This window comes from Anser brachyrhynchus, assembly GCF_964034855.1.
Source record: "Anser brachyrhynchus genome assembly, chromosome: 7".
NCBI classification, from domain to species: domain Eukaryota; kingdom Metazoa; phylum Chordata; class Aves; order Anseriformes; family Anatidae; genus Anser; species Anser brachyrhynchus.
In genome coordinates, this window is record NC_137701.1 from 36,151,343 (window position 1) to 36,171,571 (window position 20,229).

General features: G+C 38.6%; 1 protein-coding gene and 1 long non-coding RNA gene across 3 annotated transcripts in view; one reads left to right on the forward strand and one right to left on the reverse strand.

The window, feature by feature from the left end:
- Nucleotides 1–20,229, reverse strand: part of LOC308198226 (von Willebrand factor D and EGF domain-containing protein-like) — a 178,457-nt gene that overhangs the window by 60,085 nt on the left and 98,143 nt on the right. For both annotated transcript variants that reach the window (XM_080600292.1, XM_080600291.1), the window contains exons 14-18: nt 15,668–15,772; nt 12,874–12,988; nt 9,228–9,478; nt 7,800–8,019; nt 1,966–2,103 (exon numbers count right to left, since the gene is read on the reverse strand). In XM_080600292.1, the coding sequence (XP_080456418.1) occupies nt 1,966–2,103; nt 7,800–8,019; nt 9,228–9,478; nt 12,874–12,988; nt 15,668–15,772 (829 nt within the window). The remainder of the gene's footprint in view (nt 1–1,965; nt 2,104–7,799; nt 8,020–9,227; nt 9,479–12,873; nt 12,989–15,667; nt 15,773–20,229) is intronic.
- LOC308198231 lies at nt 2–20,192 on the forward strand. Its single transcript, XR_013953761.1, has 3 exons — nt 2–118; nt 9,313–9,407; nt 17,721–20,192. It is a non-coding gene; the product is annotated as an uncharacterized lncRNA (long non-coding RNA).

Sequence of the window (20,229 nt, forward strand, 5' to 3'; positions counted from 1 at the left end):
ACAAGGTTGTAAGAGCTTAGCTGTGATTGATGATAAAAAGCAGCAGTAACAACAAATCAGATAACTTAACAGAAGTTTGTTCTGGAAGCTAACCATCAAGCAAATAAAGGCAAATCAGGTGAGTCAGCTGCTGACATACAGTAAAGCTTCTGCATGAGCATAGAAAAAATTACAGTGCATAAATTCACTAAACCTTGCTTATCTGAGAGATATACTTATTATGCACAGTGATCTTTTATTGAGCTAAGGGCAGTAAGGAGGCCTCAGGTCCCTATGCATTATGCAGCGTTGTTACTTGGATGAAGACGCTACGCTAATCCCTAGGACCTGAGGTCTGCCTGATTCCTGCCTCTCCTCAAAAGCTTCTGCCTGAAACTATATTGTGTGTGTTTGTTGGCCTTGGTTAGTTCAGCTTCAAACTTTGTACACTTCAAGATATCTATACTAATTATGTATGGATGTAAATAAGAAAGCTGAATGCTGGAAACTTTTGAAAATATTAATTTCTACATAATTTGAAGGGAATTTCTTGATTGATCTAGGCTTGCAAAGTCTATGTGAATATGTATGGCAAGTTTTCTGTACTCATAACAAAACCTGAGATTATGACACTTCTGTATGTGATAAATAATGCAATGAGCTGCTACCTACTGTAGCTGCTACCCACTCTAGCAGCTATAAAATTACTTCAGTTTTCTCCTCCTTCCTCTGACAAGCCTTTACACTTCCTTCAGCAAGGGAAGCATGCGTGGTGGACATATTACAGTCTGTATGTTACATACGTGAAGGATGATTTCTGTCCTGTTTTGGGTGGGCAAGGAAGACCTCAGGCTTACTTGTTCTAATAAATGTACATTTTATAAATAAATATATTTGTAATTAAAAATGCATAGGAAGAAATTATGATTCTGATGTATTTTGAAAAAGGGCATAATTGATTCATTAGTCAAATTACCTACACATTGGTGAGACAGACAAAAAATCACTTTGAAATGATCAGTATGGCTCAACAATACATTAAAGAAAGCATTTCTATACAGACATTAGGCAATATGATTAAAGGTATATTTGGTAAACCACCAAGAGCCATCCTGCTAATGCCAGGATTCTGCAATTACAGCTGAGTCTTTTTACATCAGATTTTTTTTTTTTCATTTGGTAGTCAATATGAGGAAAAGTGGATATCTGTATCTTTTGCTCTTTTGCTTTTTATGCTTATTTGGAAACCCTAACAAATAAATGCAAAACACATTAAATACTGAGTTTTCTCCTCCTTGCCCACCAAATGTTATTTCTGGAGAAAACCTGCGTGTGTTTGACTGAAAAAAAAAAAAAAAGCAGAGTAGGTCACATTCCATTGTGATGGAAAGGTCTCAGCATGGTACAAAGTCAGTGTAGCCCCCTACTAAAGAACTTGCTGAGGACTGCCCCAACAACAAATACTGAGCAGGTATTAAATTGTTCCTGGCCTTTTTTTAGTTGGGAACTGTGGCATGACTTTATGCCAAATGTGAGCTCAGCAGCTATGGACTCCTTCCTCTCATGAAACTACCCGAGACCTTCTTTCTCCTACTGTATATCCTTCCTGCATTCACTCAGAACAGGAGTAATCCTGGAGGTGTTCCCTGAGTACTTGTTAGTGGATGATATATTTAGGAGTGAAACAGTGGAGAACTTGGGGAATGTCCTTGGCAAACTATCTAGCTGGCATCTAGAAAAAATATATATATGTGTTTTTTTGGTATGCTATGGTGTTCGTTCTAATCAAAATGAAACTAAACTGCAGTGAAAAATAGCAAACCGAGACCAATTTGCAATTATCCATATTAATATAAAATGACAATAGTGTGGTTTATATATTTAGAGGTCTGTTCTTGAAGCAAGTGGCAAAGTACTTGATTAAGGATAATCGTAGTAGAAGTGGACCCATATTTACCCTTCTATTAAAACAAATCATGCACTTACATTTGCAAATTTTACCATTTCCCTCCATCCCACTGGGGCAAATTCCACATATGTATGATCCAAAGGTATTCATACAGGACACTCCAGGAAAACAAAGACTCTCTTCACATTCATTCCTGTCCTCCTGACAAGTAAGCCCTGTGGCAAAACAAAGTGGAGGTTAATAATTGGGAAAGATTCCCTGTTTATTCCTCAGCTCAAATGTTCAAGCAGACTAAGGCTTACTTCTCAGCTGTAAACTCATTACAGGGTACATCACTCACATGGTGCCAAATTCCCCACTGTCTCACTTAAACCTGCTTTTATCACACTGTTTATTACTGTTGTTATTGGCACCAGAAGTGCTGAACCTGAGACTACTGCTCCTAGAAAACTATGCATATTAAATAAATGATTGCCCCTACATTTCACACCTTTGCTGCTGCTTTTGTTGTCATGTTTATGCGAGATCTTTGTCATACACTGAAGAAGCCAGTCTCACCACTTTGACTTTAGGGTATGCCATGTACTGACAGTCTTCATTTCTATGTGAACCTCACACTATTAACAGCTTATTGTACAACAGCACAGTCTGGCTAAAGGTAAATCAGACAAAATGATGACATTTTTTTAAAAAATAAAATACAACAAACAAAAAACCTACAGGTTTTTCTATTTAAAATTTGAAGAAACTCTCTGAAAATATCTCTAAGCCACAGTGCTGGTGTTCAGAAGATAAGCTGCTGTAGGATCTGAATCCAAAACAATGGGTCTTGGCTATTGCTGACTTTGGAAATAGGCATTTAAAAAATCCCTTGATGTAACTGATATTCAAATTCACAACACTGAATGATTTAATGGGTACCTGCAGGGGAAGCTGACCCAAAAGCTAAAATGACTAGCTGAACATTAAATGATACAGAATAATCATATACAATGTTGTTTAAAAACTCCCTCTGGCTTCAGATATGCATGATGCTCTCTCTGTGCACTTGAGAAAACTTGCTTGGCTATTGTTGGTTACCAGAATATTCAGTCCTGACAGTCCAGTCTTAAACTATCCCATATAATTTCTATTAAGGCATGCCCTTTGTTCCCTGTGGGAATACTCAAGCAGATTGGGACACTGTCTGAATAGTCCAAGTACCTGTTTCATGACATACCATAAGGTACAGAATGGCATATTCCATATTAGCTGTTCACCTTTATCATGGCAGAAGATTTAAGGATAAAATAATATTTTTTTCTTCAAAAGAGAAATTTGTCACAGAGGAATGAATTACAGAATGATAAGAACAGAACATCATTATTCATCTTCTACAACATAATCTCTCATTGTTTCAGCATTTCAGATAGCTTCCACAGCTCCTTTCAAGTTAAAATAGTATCTCCATGTAAGAAAATCTAACTGAAGTCTCTCTTGATTGAGGTGTCTCAAGAAGCTACTGACTCCACCTTCTCATGGCTGCTTTGTCTCGGGGAAAAAAAATTAAAAAGAAAAGGAAAAAAAAAAAAAAAAGAAAAGCAGAACAAAAGGCATGTCCCTTTTCTGGTGCCATTTGAATCTAGATTGTTCTGGTTTTGCATGTTTCTTGCTCTAGGAAAGCTCTCCTTGTTTCATTTAAAGTGGACATTACCTGGTGTTGCAGGTATTAACTTACTTTTTTTTCCCTCCATTGTTATATTTTGGATTACTGATTAGACTAGTGATTACTTTCTTTCACTGGGTAGAGTTTAAAGACTAAACATGATACCACAGGCAATCAAAGCAAGAATGAATTTCACAGTTTTGAGTAACAAAAACTTCTTCCCACTCAGTCCCTTCTCCTCCTTCCTATATAATCTGTTTTGCAAGGGTCTGACTTAAAAATCTCAAAGATGAGAGAATTACAAAAAGCCAAGGAAGAACATAAATAGCAAGCTTAATTTTAAAACCCACTTGACTGAATTTTGTAACTTAAAGGTGGAACTATGCAAGCACTTTGACTCAAATAGATTTGATTTTAAACAGTATCTGATCAATTTTGGCATAATGTTAATCCAGGAGAGTCTGATGACAAATATTTAGAAAGTCTGAAACTTGGCTGAAGGTTGCTGAAGAATCAGCAGAAATGGACAGAAAACTGTCTGCAACAAGAAATGTCAGTTGTTATGCTTGCATGACCTCCAGTGCACTGCAACACAAGAGAGTCTCAATTCTGTTGGCGCTGTTACCATACAAATAAAAATATTAGGAATAAAAGATCCTCAGGTTGCAGGGTTGAAACATCTGTTTCCACGCCAGCTCTATTTCTCCAACCCTGCATGAGAAATTGGCTGAGAAGATGAAGTCCTTTTATGCCCCGAGAGGAGCTGACCACCTACAGATGCAGAGAGAGTCTTTTTGACTGTGTTCAGGTTATGTTGATTCAAAATGAAGAAGCAATCTCATTGAGGAATTCTAAGGTTATTATACACCATGAACAAATTTATTTTTTTTCAGTTGCCTGAAAAGTAAAATGAAATTATAGCTTCTTCTCCTCCCCTCCTCCTTTATATATTAATAACTGGAAGAAAGAATGGTTTTCCAATTTAGAGATTTAGATACTTTTTTTTTTTTTTTTTTCAAGAAGGGTTTCTGTTCTCAAGCAGATGATATTCTTGCTTTCAGTAGCCTAAAGAAGGAAAAATAGGAATTGTTTTTACCACCGGTGAGGGTAAATGAATGTACTTTGAACACACAATGAGATAAGCATGTGTAAGTCTCTGCAGAAATTCAAAGTATTAATAATTCTGGAGTCATCCTCCTCATATTTTCCTATGGCTTCTCTCCCTGCATTGTTCCCATTCTTAAATTACGCACTTACATTGCCTGAGATACACAGATGCACTTGAATTACTACCATTTAGCAAGGCACTTCGTTCCCTATCCTTCTTCTCTTGCGGTGATGTTTGGGAAGCTCTCAAAAGAGTTAACATTTTCTTTCTACTACCTGTTCCCTATCATTTGTAAAGATCTGACGGTGAAATGGTGCTGTCACTTGAGCAGTATAGCATTGCCTTCTCATTAGATTATTGATGGTTTTCTGGGGAATTGAGACATAAACACAGCATCAAGGATGAGCTTTTATTGTTGTCACAGAACCTGCCCTGAAGTAAAATCATCTATTTCCCAGCTGGCTTTCAACTCCACTTGCTTATAATTTCTTACCTGCTATTAAAATTTTGAGTTGTATTCCTGTTTCACTCAATTATATTTGTATTTTGTTATTGCTTCTGTTTTAGCTTTTTGGGCCAGGGAAGCACAGCAAAAGCAACACATATTTATTTCAACTGACAGGACTTAAGGGTTGCAGAAAACTGAGTTTCTCTGGCCATCAAGGTGTCCTATGTCCTTGTTTCCAGAGTTGTCTGTATGTTATTTTCAAACATGCTATTTTAAAGTGTTGGGTATTTCACTCTTTACTGTTTGTGTAAGAATGAGAACCACATTTCAGAATACAATTCATGTGAATTTATAAGCAATGCATTGTAATTATGGGAGACTATTTTATGTGGAATAATAGAGCTTGATTTCACTCCATTTATGTGCAATACCACATAAAGTGAGTAAAGTCAGCAGTGTGAAACTGCTGGAGAAGATCAAACAATGGGGGCAGATACACTGACATTATTAACGCATGGAATTATATTGCTTTTTATTCATTTAATCTACCTCATTGAAGGCAATGAAGAACTGTTCCTCATGGTATTTTTAAGGTGTTTAGCCAAATCTAGCCAAAACTGATCCCAAATTTCCCTGTGCTTATAGTAACATTTCCAGCAGAATTCAGCACCATGCCATTCTACATGTGCTGATTTGTTTGGGGATTTTTATATTTGGATAAACTTTCATTTTCTAATGTTGTTCTTATGTTTGTGTTCTCCTCTATGAGTAGTCTTTTCCAGCATAAACACTTTGGATAGCAGCAGGCTTTGGCTGTGCTGTAGCATTACCTGGAGTCACTACCAGATCAACTAGATCAACAAGATCAACCCTCTAGGTATTATGTGGATTGTTCAGGGCACTTTCTGAACTCCCAACTCTGAATTATTTTTGTTTCATTCCCACTGGAATTTTGTAGGTAATGAAATCTCGACTTGCAATCCTGCATGACTAAAACAGCAAAAGTGCCATGACCTCCTGAAAGAGAAGGGGTACCTTTCTGCCTGTATAAGCCCACTGAGGGAAATCTATCTGTTGCTTTTGTTTAAAATAGAGGTTTTTGATTATAGACACTATGCCTTTGATGTTACCTTTACTTGGTATTTTCAAAGCTGTAGCACTGTACAGCAGCCAACATTACAGGTGTCATGAATCCATTCGTGCTTTCATATGTGAGCAGAGTAGGGTTTTTTTTGACAAGTTCGAGTACTGAAAGCTGAGTTCAGCTTAAGGTTGATTTTTTTTTTTTTATTTCTTTTGAAATAGTGCTGATCCAAGAGACATTTTAACACAGTTTTAGTTAGTACCCTTCACTTTCCAATGACTGTTTAGTGACCCGGGTGAGTGAGTGGCTGTCTTAAACAGCACCCATGTTAGCAGCCCTTTGTCTGCAAAGTTAAGCAAGGGCCAAGTCTAGAAATGCTGGACAAAACCCGTATGTTCAGTATTGCCTTGTACCTCTGGAAAGGCTAAACTGCGAATGAAAAGGCCACAACTTCAGTGAAATTACAGAAGGCATGCTTGGGCCAAATGAAAATCTGTTGTGTTGGCAGTGAGTCATGCTCTGAGCAGCGAGTGTGGGTCCTGGCTTGGAGGAGGTGCTGGGTGCTCTGTGAGACCCAGCAGCAACTCAGCACAGCCAAACGCCAGAAGCTTCAAGCAGCAGAGCCTCGAGTGGCTGGCACCAGCCCGCAGAACAGAGGGGTCATCCCCACGTGCTGTCACAAGTGCTTTCTACTGTGTGGGAATCATTCACAGATGTCCCAAATGCACCAAAGCTGACAATATAAATGGCGTGACAGGTACCAACATGTTGTCTCCTCACCTCCATTATCTATTAGATGCTTCTCTTCCTCCTGACATGTCAGGTTTTCACTCCCTCTGTTCCTGTTTGTAGCATATGTCTTGCATCCACCTCTGTTGTCTTCGCTGCATTTCATTCTTCCCCTCCTCCTCTTCATGCTTTACATTCTGCCTTTCTAAAAAGATCTTTTTTTTTTTTTTTTTTTTTTTTGGGTGGGGTAGGGGGGGCTGATCATTGCTCTTCTCTGCATCTGTTAAAAACATATTTTGTTCAGCCCTGAACAGCTTAAAAGATTAGCTTTTGTTCCACTGGTATGTCTGACAACCCAATGGGCTTTCAGTTTTCTAAGGCTTAAACTTGAGGAAATTTCAACTAGGACTAAATGAATTTATTTCTGCATGCTTTCCATATCTACTTCTCTTTCATAGACCTAACAAATAAACAAAAAAAAATAAATAAATAATTCATTCACAGTTCTTTCATTGGCTACATTTATTATAATCCTTAGGCGTGTGAGAGGGTCCTGGATCTTCACCTTTTCCCTCTTCCACTCAGTCTTCCTCTGGCTCTTCTCATGGATGGACAGCTGGGAAATAAGCCAGTGGAAGCTGAGATCAGAGTGATTCGCAGCCTCTTTGAATGGTCGTTTCATAACTACAGACCTTTAGGTCTTTTCTCTTTCCTTGAGCATGGATAATTAGATAGCTGCCTTTACACGATTTCTATCTGTCTACAGCTGAGTCATGGGAGAAGAAGAGGAAGCAAATGCAGTCCATTTGACAGGTTCTTGTGGTTGTGTGCTCTCAAAATACCCTGAAACACAATATGTCTGTAGTTAAATTGGAGATGGGAACAGTGATGCCTTACCTCCCAAACCAGGGGGACATTTACAGATGTAGCGGTCCACGCCGTCCACACACGTTCCGCTTCCACATGGGTTTGACTTGCACTCATTAACATCTTCCTGGCAAAACTCCCCATCAAATCCATTTGGACACAAGCACAGATATTCACCAAGGCCTGGAGGGAATTTAATATTGGTAACACACGTTCCACCATTGAGGCAGCTGCAGGGCTTCACTCGAACCTGAGGAAGGCAAAAGGGAGTTGTGATAATGATCCTCCAAATAATCACTGCTGAGAGGTGTATTGGTACCCTTCAGGAAGGGATGGATTTGCAGTGCAGACACATTTTCTAGTATTATGAAAACTTATTTCTAACCAATTTCTTTTGTCTGGATAGATGGTCTCATACTCAGCATACTTATTTATTTGGCTGAAAGCGTGACATTAAAGGGATTTTTCTTCAACACTTAAGGGCACATTCTAATTTCTTATAAGAAAAAAGTCCTATTTGCTATAACAGCAGTTTTTACATGATATCTGAGGGCAGGATTCGTTCCTCATTCTTCAAAGAAGAACTGAAAAAAATCTTTTCTCTTTGCTTGCCTGCGTACCTTTCTTACTGTTTTACATTACAAATGTCTCCCAGGAAGGAACAGGATTGTGGCATTCTTTAGCCAGTCTCTATTGCAAGGAAGGGAGGTCCAGGTCATGTTATATATTGATGAGAATAGCATTTCAATAGATTTGAACCTTTGCACTATCTCATCTAGTTAAGCACAGATCTAGTTTGAAATGTTTCCCCTTTGCTGTGTGTGTGTTCATCAGACTGGTATTTTTGATGACAGTGGTTTGAATGAGTAAAAATTGGAATCTTTAGGAAAAAATCCTTTCTTTTCTTCACAAAACTGCTCTTGTGGCAAGAGTCTGCATCCCACTTTATTAGCTCATCCTATCATGGGATTAATGCTAGGCTACACAATAAAGACAAAGCAATGCACAAGCTCTGCCAAGAAACTTAAAGTGTGGAGTAATGACATAAGAGCAAGACACCCTCTAAAAATATCATTGAGAGTGAGTTATAATCTCCCTTTTATAGCTAAAACTTGGTCTTTTATGTTATATGCTTTTTTTCTGCAATCCAAATGCAGAATGTGAATTTTAAAGCAGATTAATGAACCATTAACAGGCTCTGCAAGAGAGTTCTTTCAAACAGCAATCAATAGCACTCTCTCTTGTTCATTGTATATGTAGTTTCTGTGTTCTCAGAGATATTTATTCCATTAATTGATCATTATTGCTATGCTGGATAATATACCCTTATGAGGAAATAGCTGAAGTCTGAGTTTTTAAGACAGTAACAAATTATTAGCTATAACGACAATTGCACCAAAGTGATGACATGATAAACAGGTTTGTTTTGTTTTGCTTTTAAAACATTCATTTCCTTACCTCAATAGAGTATCTGCTCTGTGCATTGCATTCATCCGACACCGTGAATTCAAAGGTCTGCCTGTCTTCTGAATCCACTTTCCAGATAAGAAGGCCAGCAGGAGAGAGCCTGGCATCCTGCGGCCCAGCCTCTAGGATGAATAGCACAGCTGACCCTTCCGGATCCACTGCTATTAACTGGTAAACAAAATTCTCACCAATAAATGTCAGCAGCTGGCTGGAGGGGGCCTGGAACACAGGAGGCAGGTTGTCTAAATAGCAAAAAATGAAACCACGATTACATAAATTCCAGTTTCTCCCACGTGAAGATTCAGACTGCGGGTCTCTCCTTAGGGGTGCTCTCAGTCATGAGGGTGCAGAAAGCATCCTGAGACTGATGGAGGAAACAACGTGGGTGTTAGAGGCAGGAAATGGCTTTGCCAAATAGTATACTTTTTTACTTCTATTTTTTTCATGCCCCATACTGAACTTTGATTACTTTTGATGTCTATCTGATACATGGGAGGAGATTGGACATGACTTTTATAACCTCTCACTGGTCCACCTCCCTCAGTTCTTACTAAAACTTTAATTTTATCTCTAATACATATATATATTATTTATTCTATCAATCAATCAATCAATCAATCTACCTAAATATAAGCAAAATAATTCTCAAAATGATGAATGACAAATTGGGTGTACAACTCTGGGAGGATGGGGCAGGGGTGAGGAAGTTGTGTAACTCTTCTGTTGAGCAGATTCTACTGCCTTTACACATGCGTGGTAATTAAGCCTGAGCAGTGTGATTGAATTCAGTTGGACATTTCTAGAATAAAAATCTTCTCAGTGCTGGGAGAGGCACATCAGTGATACTGAAATTCTCTGTCCCTAGAGACAGTAGTGCATATCATGTCAACATTGGCATTGTTATTTTTAGTGATGTTTACATTCAGTCTTTCCTTAATGAAGATAAAAGCCTAATTATACTGGGCTATTTTACAGTAAAAGACAAATGCTGCCTGAAGATATGTCCAATATAAATATGTAAGGAGGACAAGGTAGAGAAAAGTATTACATTTTAATATTAGAAACCAAGGAAAAGTAAGATCAGATGAATACCCTGAGGTGACAGCAGCACTGTGCAGGGCTGGGAATTTTGTCTCAGTGTCCTAAACCTCCTCAGTCTCAAGCCATCTTTCTTTTCTAACCAGCAGTACAAATTGACATATATTGATATTTAAAGGAATCTTCTCACAATGCAATTTGTGCATAGTTGTTTTTAACTTAGAGAACATCTCTAATAGAGGATTAATTTCAAGTCACACTCTAAAAATACGAGCTATACGTGTGTTCTCATAAAGACAGCATGTGTCTTTGCATAATGCTTGTGGGAAGTCATCATCAGGGATTCTTTGTGTGTGCATATCCTTTTATCAAGCTCTGCTTTCTGTATCATGTCTCACATTATGCAATTATTTAAATGCCTCTGCACTCATTGCTGCTGTGCTATCAGAGCTTTCTAAACTGCTTGGCCAGCAGATTGTCCTGGCAAAACTGTTGAAAGCTTCCATCCATTAATTTACCTTTTACTTCAGAAACACTCAAACCATGGAGCCCATAAAGGTTGTGCCCAAAGTAATAAATGAAATATTGATGCTGGTATGCATTTAGAGATAAACACAAAGGTGTTAACTGGATGGAGGGTTACAAGATGTTGTAGACCACAAAATAAGATAATATCAGATATTCTGAAGGCAGTCTGTGAACAAGAGTGTTTTTAATTCCACAGAGGCCTCCTTGCTATCCAGTGAACATATATACACTCCTAGTTATTGCAGTACTTTTTAAAAGGTACTCATGTATTTGAAAACAAGCTTGACAAGTACCTTTTCAATATTTTTAGATTTTTAAATTATTGAAAAGTGAACCAAGATCTGTTCCTGATTTCATAGATCACTCCTAGTTTTATAAATTCCAAAATAAATGATTTTTTTTCCTTTTAAGCCATTTTCTAAATTTTAAAATTAAAATGTCTTAGTACCGGTAATGAGAATTTTATATGACAGTCAGAATCAGCTTACCCCTGAAGATAATATAGCTGTGGCCAATACAGTGGAAGGACAGAATGGAGGCAAGATTTGTGTGTCATAGTTAACACCTCTCATTAAACTCAATTATACCCTTGGAGGAAAAAAGGCTTTCTTTCAGGCACACAAGTTTTTCTTCAGGTCTGGCTTACCATTAGGCATTCTAAGTACTCTTTCAAGTAGCATGTAATGGGATTCTTCGTTGGACAACACTTGGGATGGATCTCTCTACGCCTTATCTTGGCAGGGAAATTTAAATTATAGGAACCAGATTTTTTAGGACGTAAACAAGAGCTGTGTGTTTCTAAATAGAGAAAATTCAATGTGGCTAGTCTGGAACAGAAATTCCAAGGGCTCATGAATAGCTCTTTCCCTTCCAATTGCGTTCCTGCTTCTAAGCTTGGTTTCGGACAACTTATGATTTCTCATATTGCCAGAAACTGCTGAGTCTTTCTTAAGTGCCTTTCTATCATCTCTGAGAAGGGAGTACCAACTCACTTCTCTCCCTGGTTATTGAGCTGTGGACTCTGGCCACTGTGTTGCACCTTTGCTGTTTCTCCTGCCATGCCTCGCACTCTGTAGAAGTCTCTGTCCATGAGCATCCCCAGTTGCTCCCCAAGGAAAAGATCAATCTTTTCCTTTCCAGAAGAAATAGGGGAAGGAATTCCTTCAGTCGCTCCAGGAATATAAAACTGTGAACAAGCAAATCAAACAGGTCCTCTCATTCACATACCTCTCTGTAATTGCTTCTCCTTACTGAAGCTAAAATTACAGAGAAACTCTAGTTCCAACACATGAATCTACTTAAAAGTGTTATTATAATCTTTATATGGAGCAGATGTAGATATGTTCATGTAAGTGTGAAGATGCACCATGAGACCAATGTTTCTAGACTTATGGATTATCTGTAAAGCAAGTGTTAAGCCGTGGTTGTTTTTTACACTGGGGATGCAGTCATGAAAAAACTGTGATTAAATCCTTAGCATTCAGGAGGTGCTTCAAAAGGCAGCCTTCTCCATGACCCGTGCCATGAAGGGTTGAAGAATGAGCCGTTAGGTTTCGTGGCAGCGAAGGCAATGAGTGGCTGTTCCCTATCACTTAGACTCCCTGCCAGGCCAAGGTCTTTTGTGTGGCATTTCATAGCATTTGGCTCAGGGAAAGATACCAAAAATATACATTAGTGTTTTAAAAGCAGTGTTTTCCTCAAATTGTTCCCTTAAAGATTTGTACCTGTGAGATGATCACAGGCATTTTTAGGGTCCATCACCTTTAGCTGACAGACTTGGGCCCTGCGTGGGGCATGTCAAAATTTCTGTTTTTCAGGTGTTATTTTGCTTTTATTAATTAGAAATTTGTCAGGTTTCACCCAGGACAAGATAAGAGTCCAGATGCCCAGTGCACACAGCGGAGTGCTTCCTGCTGCTGATCAGGCTGGACTTCCTGTGCACTCAGTTATTCCCACCACATAAAGTCCTATGCAGGCTAGGCCCATGTTAGCTAAATGAACTGTGCATTTCATAGACTTAGTATTAAATTCCCATCTAAGCGCTTCTAAATCTTAGAAAAAATGGTCTTACTTTCATTAATAGACCAGGTGAACTTAGAAATGTCAGGTTCACAGAGAAGACAAGGACTGGTAGGGCTTGACTCTCCTTCACCATAGCAAAGTCCATCTATATTACAAGTATTTTCCTGCCAAAAAAGGAAATAAAAATGGGTGGGAGGTGGAGGCAAGGAAAAAAGAAGTAAGAAAGATAAGAAATTAGCAGTTAATATTTCTGTAGATAAGCAGGAGCTTGCTTGTCTTTTGAAGGAGTAAAATAATATCAATTTAAATGCTAGTACTTTCTACTGACATGAAGAAAACAAGACATGGAGGTTTTCCAGTTTCCATGTGAGATCCTTGTAGCTGTGAATCCTTTATCTTAGGTAATATGTGATGCTGCTCATCATAGATGAATGAGAACATGATTTTTATTTTTATTTTTTCATTTTATCGGTATGTACTGTATGTGATCATTATTCCTAGCTGTGACTACTAACATGATGACTATTTGGTAACACTCAGAAAAGAGTTGCATGAGATTAACAAAAAATACTTGCACAAAACTCCATTTGAAATTTTGGAACCCTTTTCTGGTAACTGAATTATTTCTGGAGGTTCTTCATAAAAATACGAAAAAGCAATGATATAAAAACAGAATAAAGATCTTTATTAGTGTTTAGGCTTCTGCAAGGTGATTGTAGAGAAATGGCTGAACACAGCGACAGGGGCCGAAGATGGCAGAACGCCCCGGCTACAGCAGGACAGCAGGAGGGAGAAGCTACCAGGGCCCAAAGATATTTTTCCTTTTCCCTCACTTGAATACACGTTGCTCTGAAAAAAAATCCCGTGACCATTGGGGGTTTTGCACAGCCCCTTAGAAAGATCAGATTGCTGGGCTTTCACTAGCACTGGTAGGTAAAAGAGGTAAACTCAAAGCAGCTACCTGTTTGTGCCGTAATCAAATGTCTGACTTCAGAGTGTACATATTCATGGGCTCCTGGCCTTCCACCTGCCTGGCACAGCAAATAGTCCCACCAGCCCCAAAAGATGGTGCTGAGACTGGTGTGTGCCCTGTTACTGGCCTTGTGTTTGCTATTTATTGCTTTTCTTCTTTCTCAACTTCTTGTATTTTAAATAAATAATAGTTAAGAATAATGAGTAAGTTTAAAAAAAATAATAAAAGCTCATAATTGCCCCAACATGACAAATCTCCCACATTAAAATTTGGATGTTAATTAGATTTTTATTACATTGTTGTTTTCAAAGACTTGAAGTTCTGATGAAAAAGCTGCTTTTTCTGATGTGATAATGTGTTAGAGAATGGGCTCCATAAACGTGGAACACAAAATGCGAAATGGCCTGACATAAAATGTCCCCTAATTGAAACACCTTTTCTGAAAGCAATTTAGGTATTACAAAGTAATGTTGTAAGAGGGGTAATTAGAATGTGGTTTGATGCAATTGGAAGCCTAGTTCAAATAGTGCCTTGAAGCATCTTAGGGTAGAAATTATTATAATACAAAGAGAACACCAGCATATTGAGAAAACGTATATACTTCTGAATTCCTAGAGTGTAAGAATAAGGAAAACCCTTGAAAACAAACAAACAAACAACAACAACAACAAAAACACAACAAAAAACAACAAACCAACAAACCACCTAGCTTTAATTGAAATGGTTTTGACATAATAATTTTAATCTGAAATTTAAGTGACTTTGCCCTCATTTGGGCATATAAACTAGTTTCTATTCACTGATTTATTTGAAAAATGTGAAGTTTCATTTTATTTTGGTAACTGGTTCTTTATTGCAATCAGTGCAACTTTGAAAACTGTATTTTCCCATTAGCGTTAATGAGAACAGTGAGGCACATAGGTTAAGATATACCTGATTAATCTTCATTTTGTAAGAATGAAGACTGGTGGTCTCCTGTTCATTTGTGCTTGCCTCAGGGTAGTAAGAAAGCAGGATTAGTACATTCAAATATTCCTTACCCAACACCCTCCAAAAGTATCTTTTAAAGCCCCTCTGAAAAAAACAGAAAAGGTGTCTCATGCAGTCCTCTAGAAAATAAGAGCAGGAAAGCTCTTTTTTAAGGGATGGGAGATGCTACACTAATAATAATGAGAGGGATATAGCATTCTCCAGGCAGTTCCTGGCATTCTGGCAGTTTAAAACATAGCACTAGGCTTTTGATTACGATTTTGAAACTGTCAAAGCACTATATGTTTGTACTTAGTGGTATTTAATGTAAGCAAGAATGTTTTATGTTCTCTCAAGGGTGTTTTCACACAACAAAAACCATGTAACATGCATCATAGTATACCTTTTGCAACAGCAGAAAATGGGTATAGAAATGATATACCTTACAGTTACATTACCCCTGCCAAGCAGCCTGGGAGAGGTAAAAGAGCTTCCGAGGAGAGACACTTCAACAGTGAAGGCAAGCTGCCTGGCAGGGGAGACCGCACAGTCTTATTTACTTCCATTAAAAAGTATAGCAAAAAAGTATGCGTATTGTCAGCCATGCTCTTTGGGAAGAGCCATCCTGAGAAAGGCCCACCATAAAGCATGCTCTATCAGGTATTCATACCATATATTTGTAATATATATATATATATGCATATATATATATGGTTTAAAAAAAAACAACACACATGGACAAGAGGTTGTAAAAGACAGAAAAGTATCAGACTGTGCAACTGACCTGTGAAATAGATTTTCCTCTTCTAAAACAGTTGTTACACACAGTACATCAAAGGGAGGGAGAGGGCCAGGGAGGAGATGAATGATCCATATTAAACCTTTATGCTCTTTAAATTACCTTTAATTTACAAAGTCCGGTTGGATGGGATTCACAGGCCTGGCAGACTGTGTCATACAGGGTCAGCACTCTGGAATTACTGTACTGGAAGCCATCATTAGTGATCTAAATGATACAAAAATCATCCTTATAAGTAATAATGTTCCATATGGAGACTGTCTGCTCATTTTGGAGCATATACTGTTGCACCCTTGAACTGGATGCCTGCCAGCAAGATAAATTAAAGCACTTGTGAGTTGCTCTACTGCAAGCGAACAAATTGCTTAATGTTCCAGTCCAAACTGGAAACTATTCATTAATAACCAAAAGATATTTTGGCTTAGCTGGCATTCAACATTTCTGATTGTTGTTGTTTTTTTTTTTTTTCTGAGCACTTTTTTTTTCAATACCTTTATAAAGACTGCATAGGTACTAAAGTACTACAAGGATGCCTTTCAAGGAGTTGTGAAATAAAATTAAGACATTTGGCTGAAATTTTGAACCATTTTCTTACTGTATGGTAAATCAGTAAATAAGCTTGAGGAAAACAAACCAAACCAAAAGAACATATATTCTTTAGGTGGCTCTATATTAACCTCTAAAAAGTGCTAGGCTCTATAATACCAGACAGCAACAGTCCTATTTCCACAGGAAGGTACATTAGAAGGACATTGCTGTACACGTGGGTAGCTTAGAAAGCCTTAATGTAGAATGGCAGTTTTCATATGACTGCATAAAAAAGAGTGATGTGAGTTTACATTTTAATTTAATTTTTCTGCAGTAAAAATGAAAAGATGCCAGACTAATGTGGAGAGCTAACTTTTGACAAAGCATTGTAACACCTCTTGAGACCTGTGAATATTAAAGAGTACCCAAATGCAAAAATGCTGGTGTAAGTCTTGCAGAAAACACTGATAAACACCAGCAGGAAAGCAAAGCCCTCTCTATCAGGTATTTTATACTTTTCACTTCTTGCACCTCAGCCAAGCACTGACCATCCTGCTCATGTACATGTACTGGCTGTGGCTTCCCCAGGCAGAGAAGGGATGCTGTTTCCCACTGTGCAGACACTAGAAGCCTCTTTGCACTTCTGCTGTTTTGATTTTCATGACATTTGTGAGAAATTAATATCTTTGTGACCTCTGTCTCCCTCAGTGACTCAAAGCAGGCAGAGCAGAGGAACCACAGCCACAGGGGAGAAGGCAGATACAGAGCACTTCAGAAGCTCACTCAGACCAAAGGGCTGGTTGGCACAGCCTGAGCTCCACATCCCCTCATCAGTAACAGGGCCAAGAGTACAAAGTTGATCAGTTAACAAACTATTTCGGTTCTCAATGTATGTTAAATCGAACAAAGAAAACTGGAGGTGCAGAGAATAAAAAATTACTTTAATAAATTCCATAAAAAGCATCAATTATCATAAATTCACTAAGGATAATCTGAAAGCTCATGGAACATAACTCAGTTGATACTCCCACAGTGTCACACATGATTGTTCTCAGCTCAAAATGCACTGCTAGCTAAGAGCATTTGTTTCTGCAGAAAGCGGTACAAGTAGGTAAACAGACAGTATTCATAGGTATTCAGAGTATGAAATTCTAGAAGAGAGACAACTACTTTGGGCTAACTTAAATTGAAATAAAATTCAATGGTATAGCTTAAGGAAGAAAATTATATTCTTTTCTGAGCGTCATACTCAGTCAAGATGTTAGAGTATGGTGTGTTATACTAAATGTAACCCCCCTTTCTGAAGAAGTAAAGAACTTATTCTCCAGAGGGAAATGAGGAACTAACAAAACAGGCAACCCCCAAAGACCTGCTCTTCACTAAACAGCAGTGCTCATTGGCAGCAGGACTTCCATTAAGAATATATTATTCTTAATGCAGTTTACATTTCATTTCGTCCTTTAACCAGAGCGTCTAGTGTTGTCTCAGTACTAATGCAGTAATAATGGGTGAAATCGGTAGACAGGGAAAAATATAAAGAGCTCTAAAATTGCACTAATTTCTCTGTCTGAAGTGACCATTGTGAATGAAATGTAATTCTTTCCAATTTGTTTTATTTTACCTACAGATTATTATAAACTTCCATCTTGGTGTCTTTTTAGAATTGGTTTATTTTATAGTTATTTCAATTGCTTTTCCATTAGTCACCTTAGTGACATGAAACAAATGCTCCAAAAGCACCTATGAGACCTAAGCTGGGCAAACCTCCATTCAGATTCAGTTGGCCCTTAAAAGCCAGAGGCTCGCTGAGAGCTGTGCCTTGGCTGTTTTTACGTATGTGTCATCTGGAAAGGAAGAACTGCTACTTCTGGACAAGTACCTTTCGTTCATCGTGGCTATTTGTGCCCCTCATCATTGAAATAAAATTTGACTCTCATGAATATTTTATAAATGAAAAATGAAAGCTCTGAAGACTTGCTGAATTCAAATTCAGTTCCTGCCTCACTGACTTCCAAGCAAATATTTTTGCTACTCTTGACAAATACAGGCAACGATAACAAATTGAAGATAAACCAGAGACCTGCTTCCCAAATTAGATAAGTGCCTGCCAAGCTCTGCCACCTCTTCACCCAGACATCTGGATGGACAACCTAAGTCATCTGCTGCCCAAGTAGGAGCTTGAACTTTGATATCTAAATGAACTATCCCAAACACCCTGATGTAGCCCGTGTACTTTATTAACATGCAGCAGCATGTCATGGAAGGAAAGAGCAAAATCTGAAACATGAATACAGGAGTGGATAACAGGAAAAGGCCCTGAGAAGAGCTCGGGAGACCCCCACTTCTCCAACCTTGGTAGTGAAAAAAGCTTATGTGAAACCTAGCTGATTCCCCTAAAATTTGATTTCAGGGCGGGTGAGATTCTGAAAGTGTAGGACACTGGTGTTTCCAGAAAGAATGGTTTTGGGGTTTTGGAAAAACTTCCATCTCCATTTTAAAAGGTATATGTTAATATAACCATGAAGATCAATGTTGAAGTCTTACCATGAATTTTCTGGAGCGCAAAATTTTGAGTACTCATGAAAATCATTTCAAATCATTTTTTTTTTATCTTGAAAAGTTCCATCATTTTGTTCTCTGTGCTGCCACATAGGGCTCACTGCCTTTGAAACTGAGCTTCGAGCTCTGCCTTCGCAATTTATTCAGCAAAAAGATCCACAGGAGAGCCGGGATTAGCATGCCAGCGGCTGGATCAGGCTGAGGTGATTTAATTGTGTGCTCGCTGCCTAGCCACGAAGCTGGTTTTTCTGCAAGATTCAGAGGCAAGGGAAAGGGCAGCAGGCTCACAGGTGTGGAGATTTCCTTGAACTCAAATGCAAAAACATATGTTTTGGGAGGAAAAAAATCGAAAAATGACACAGACCTTTTCATGGCTTGAAGGCAGCAATTGAAAGCAAACTGAATCGTGATATGTCTGAGGCATATGGTAGCCAACATGATTATGCTGGAGGAATGGCCCCATGCCCATGCAAAAATGTGAGCTGTCCTTCTGGGCTCCATCCCAGTCCTTTCAGGTCCTTCCACCACATTTCATTTCACAACTGGGAGAGTTCAGCATCTCCTATGAGAAATTTAGGAACTCTAAGCAGAAGAACTGCCCTTCTGATTCAGACTCAGAGTCCAAATTGCACCTTCTCCAGAAGGAAGGTGCAGAATCTGCCCTCGGCTGATGGCCAGGCTCTGTTCCTTCAGAAATTTTATACACATCTCTTAGTTACAGATCCCCACATTTTAAAAATAATTTACTGGATAGCAAATATGCTCTAGCAAGCATCTTTCCCTTGCCCCTAACCACCATGGCCACATGTGTCCCCAGTCTGGTCCATGTTAGAGACAGCTGTGGGGCACAGGACAGGCAGCAACATCACAGTGAAGAGACTGTATTACGTTTCATTTTTACATGTGGCAATTTTCAAATCACATCTGCAGTTTTCTACAATTGCAACATATTTTTCTCAGCTATGGTGCATTTAAATGAGCTCAGTCTTAGCAAAGCAAGCAGTCTGCAGAAAATAACCAGCCAGACTGAGCACGAGACCAAGGTTAGCAGGCACAAGGTCAACAAGACACTGGTTTCCTGTAAATGTTTAGAACTTAAGTATCACCTTGGGAACAAAAGGGGCTAAAACTACAGCAGAGCAGATCCAGCATGTGTGGGTACTGCCACTCAAGTCCATGGTTGTCCCATCCCTGCTCGCTCCTGCGCTGTGCAAGGGTCTGCCTTGAATCCCAGGGGTCAGAACTGCCTTGCATTTGCTTCCTAATCATGAGTTTGAGCTGGGGTTTCCAGAAATGAAATACTAATGATTAACAATTGATTAGTACAACTGCATCAATCTCAGGTGATTACGTGGAGAAGTGATTGCAATTTGCACTTTTGGATTGCCTACGAAGACACCTGTTTTTAACTCCTGTTGTTTTGGTTGTGTCGTGTCGTTCCCCCCGCTCCTCCCCTCCCCAGTACTAATGTGAGAATTTCTACAGGCATCTTCAGTTCTGAAGGGATGCAAATTGCACTTTGCATTTTGATTTACCAAGACAACTGATTTCCTTCTTCTAAATCATTTCTTAGAAAC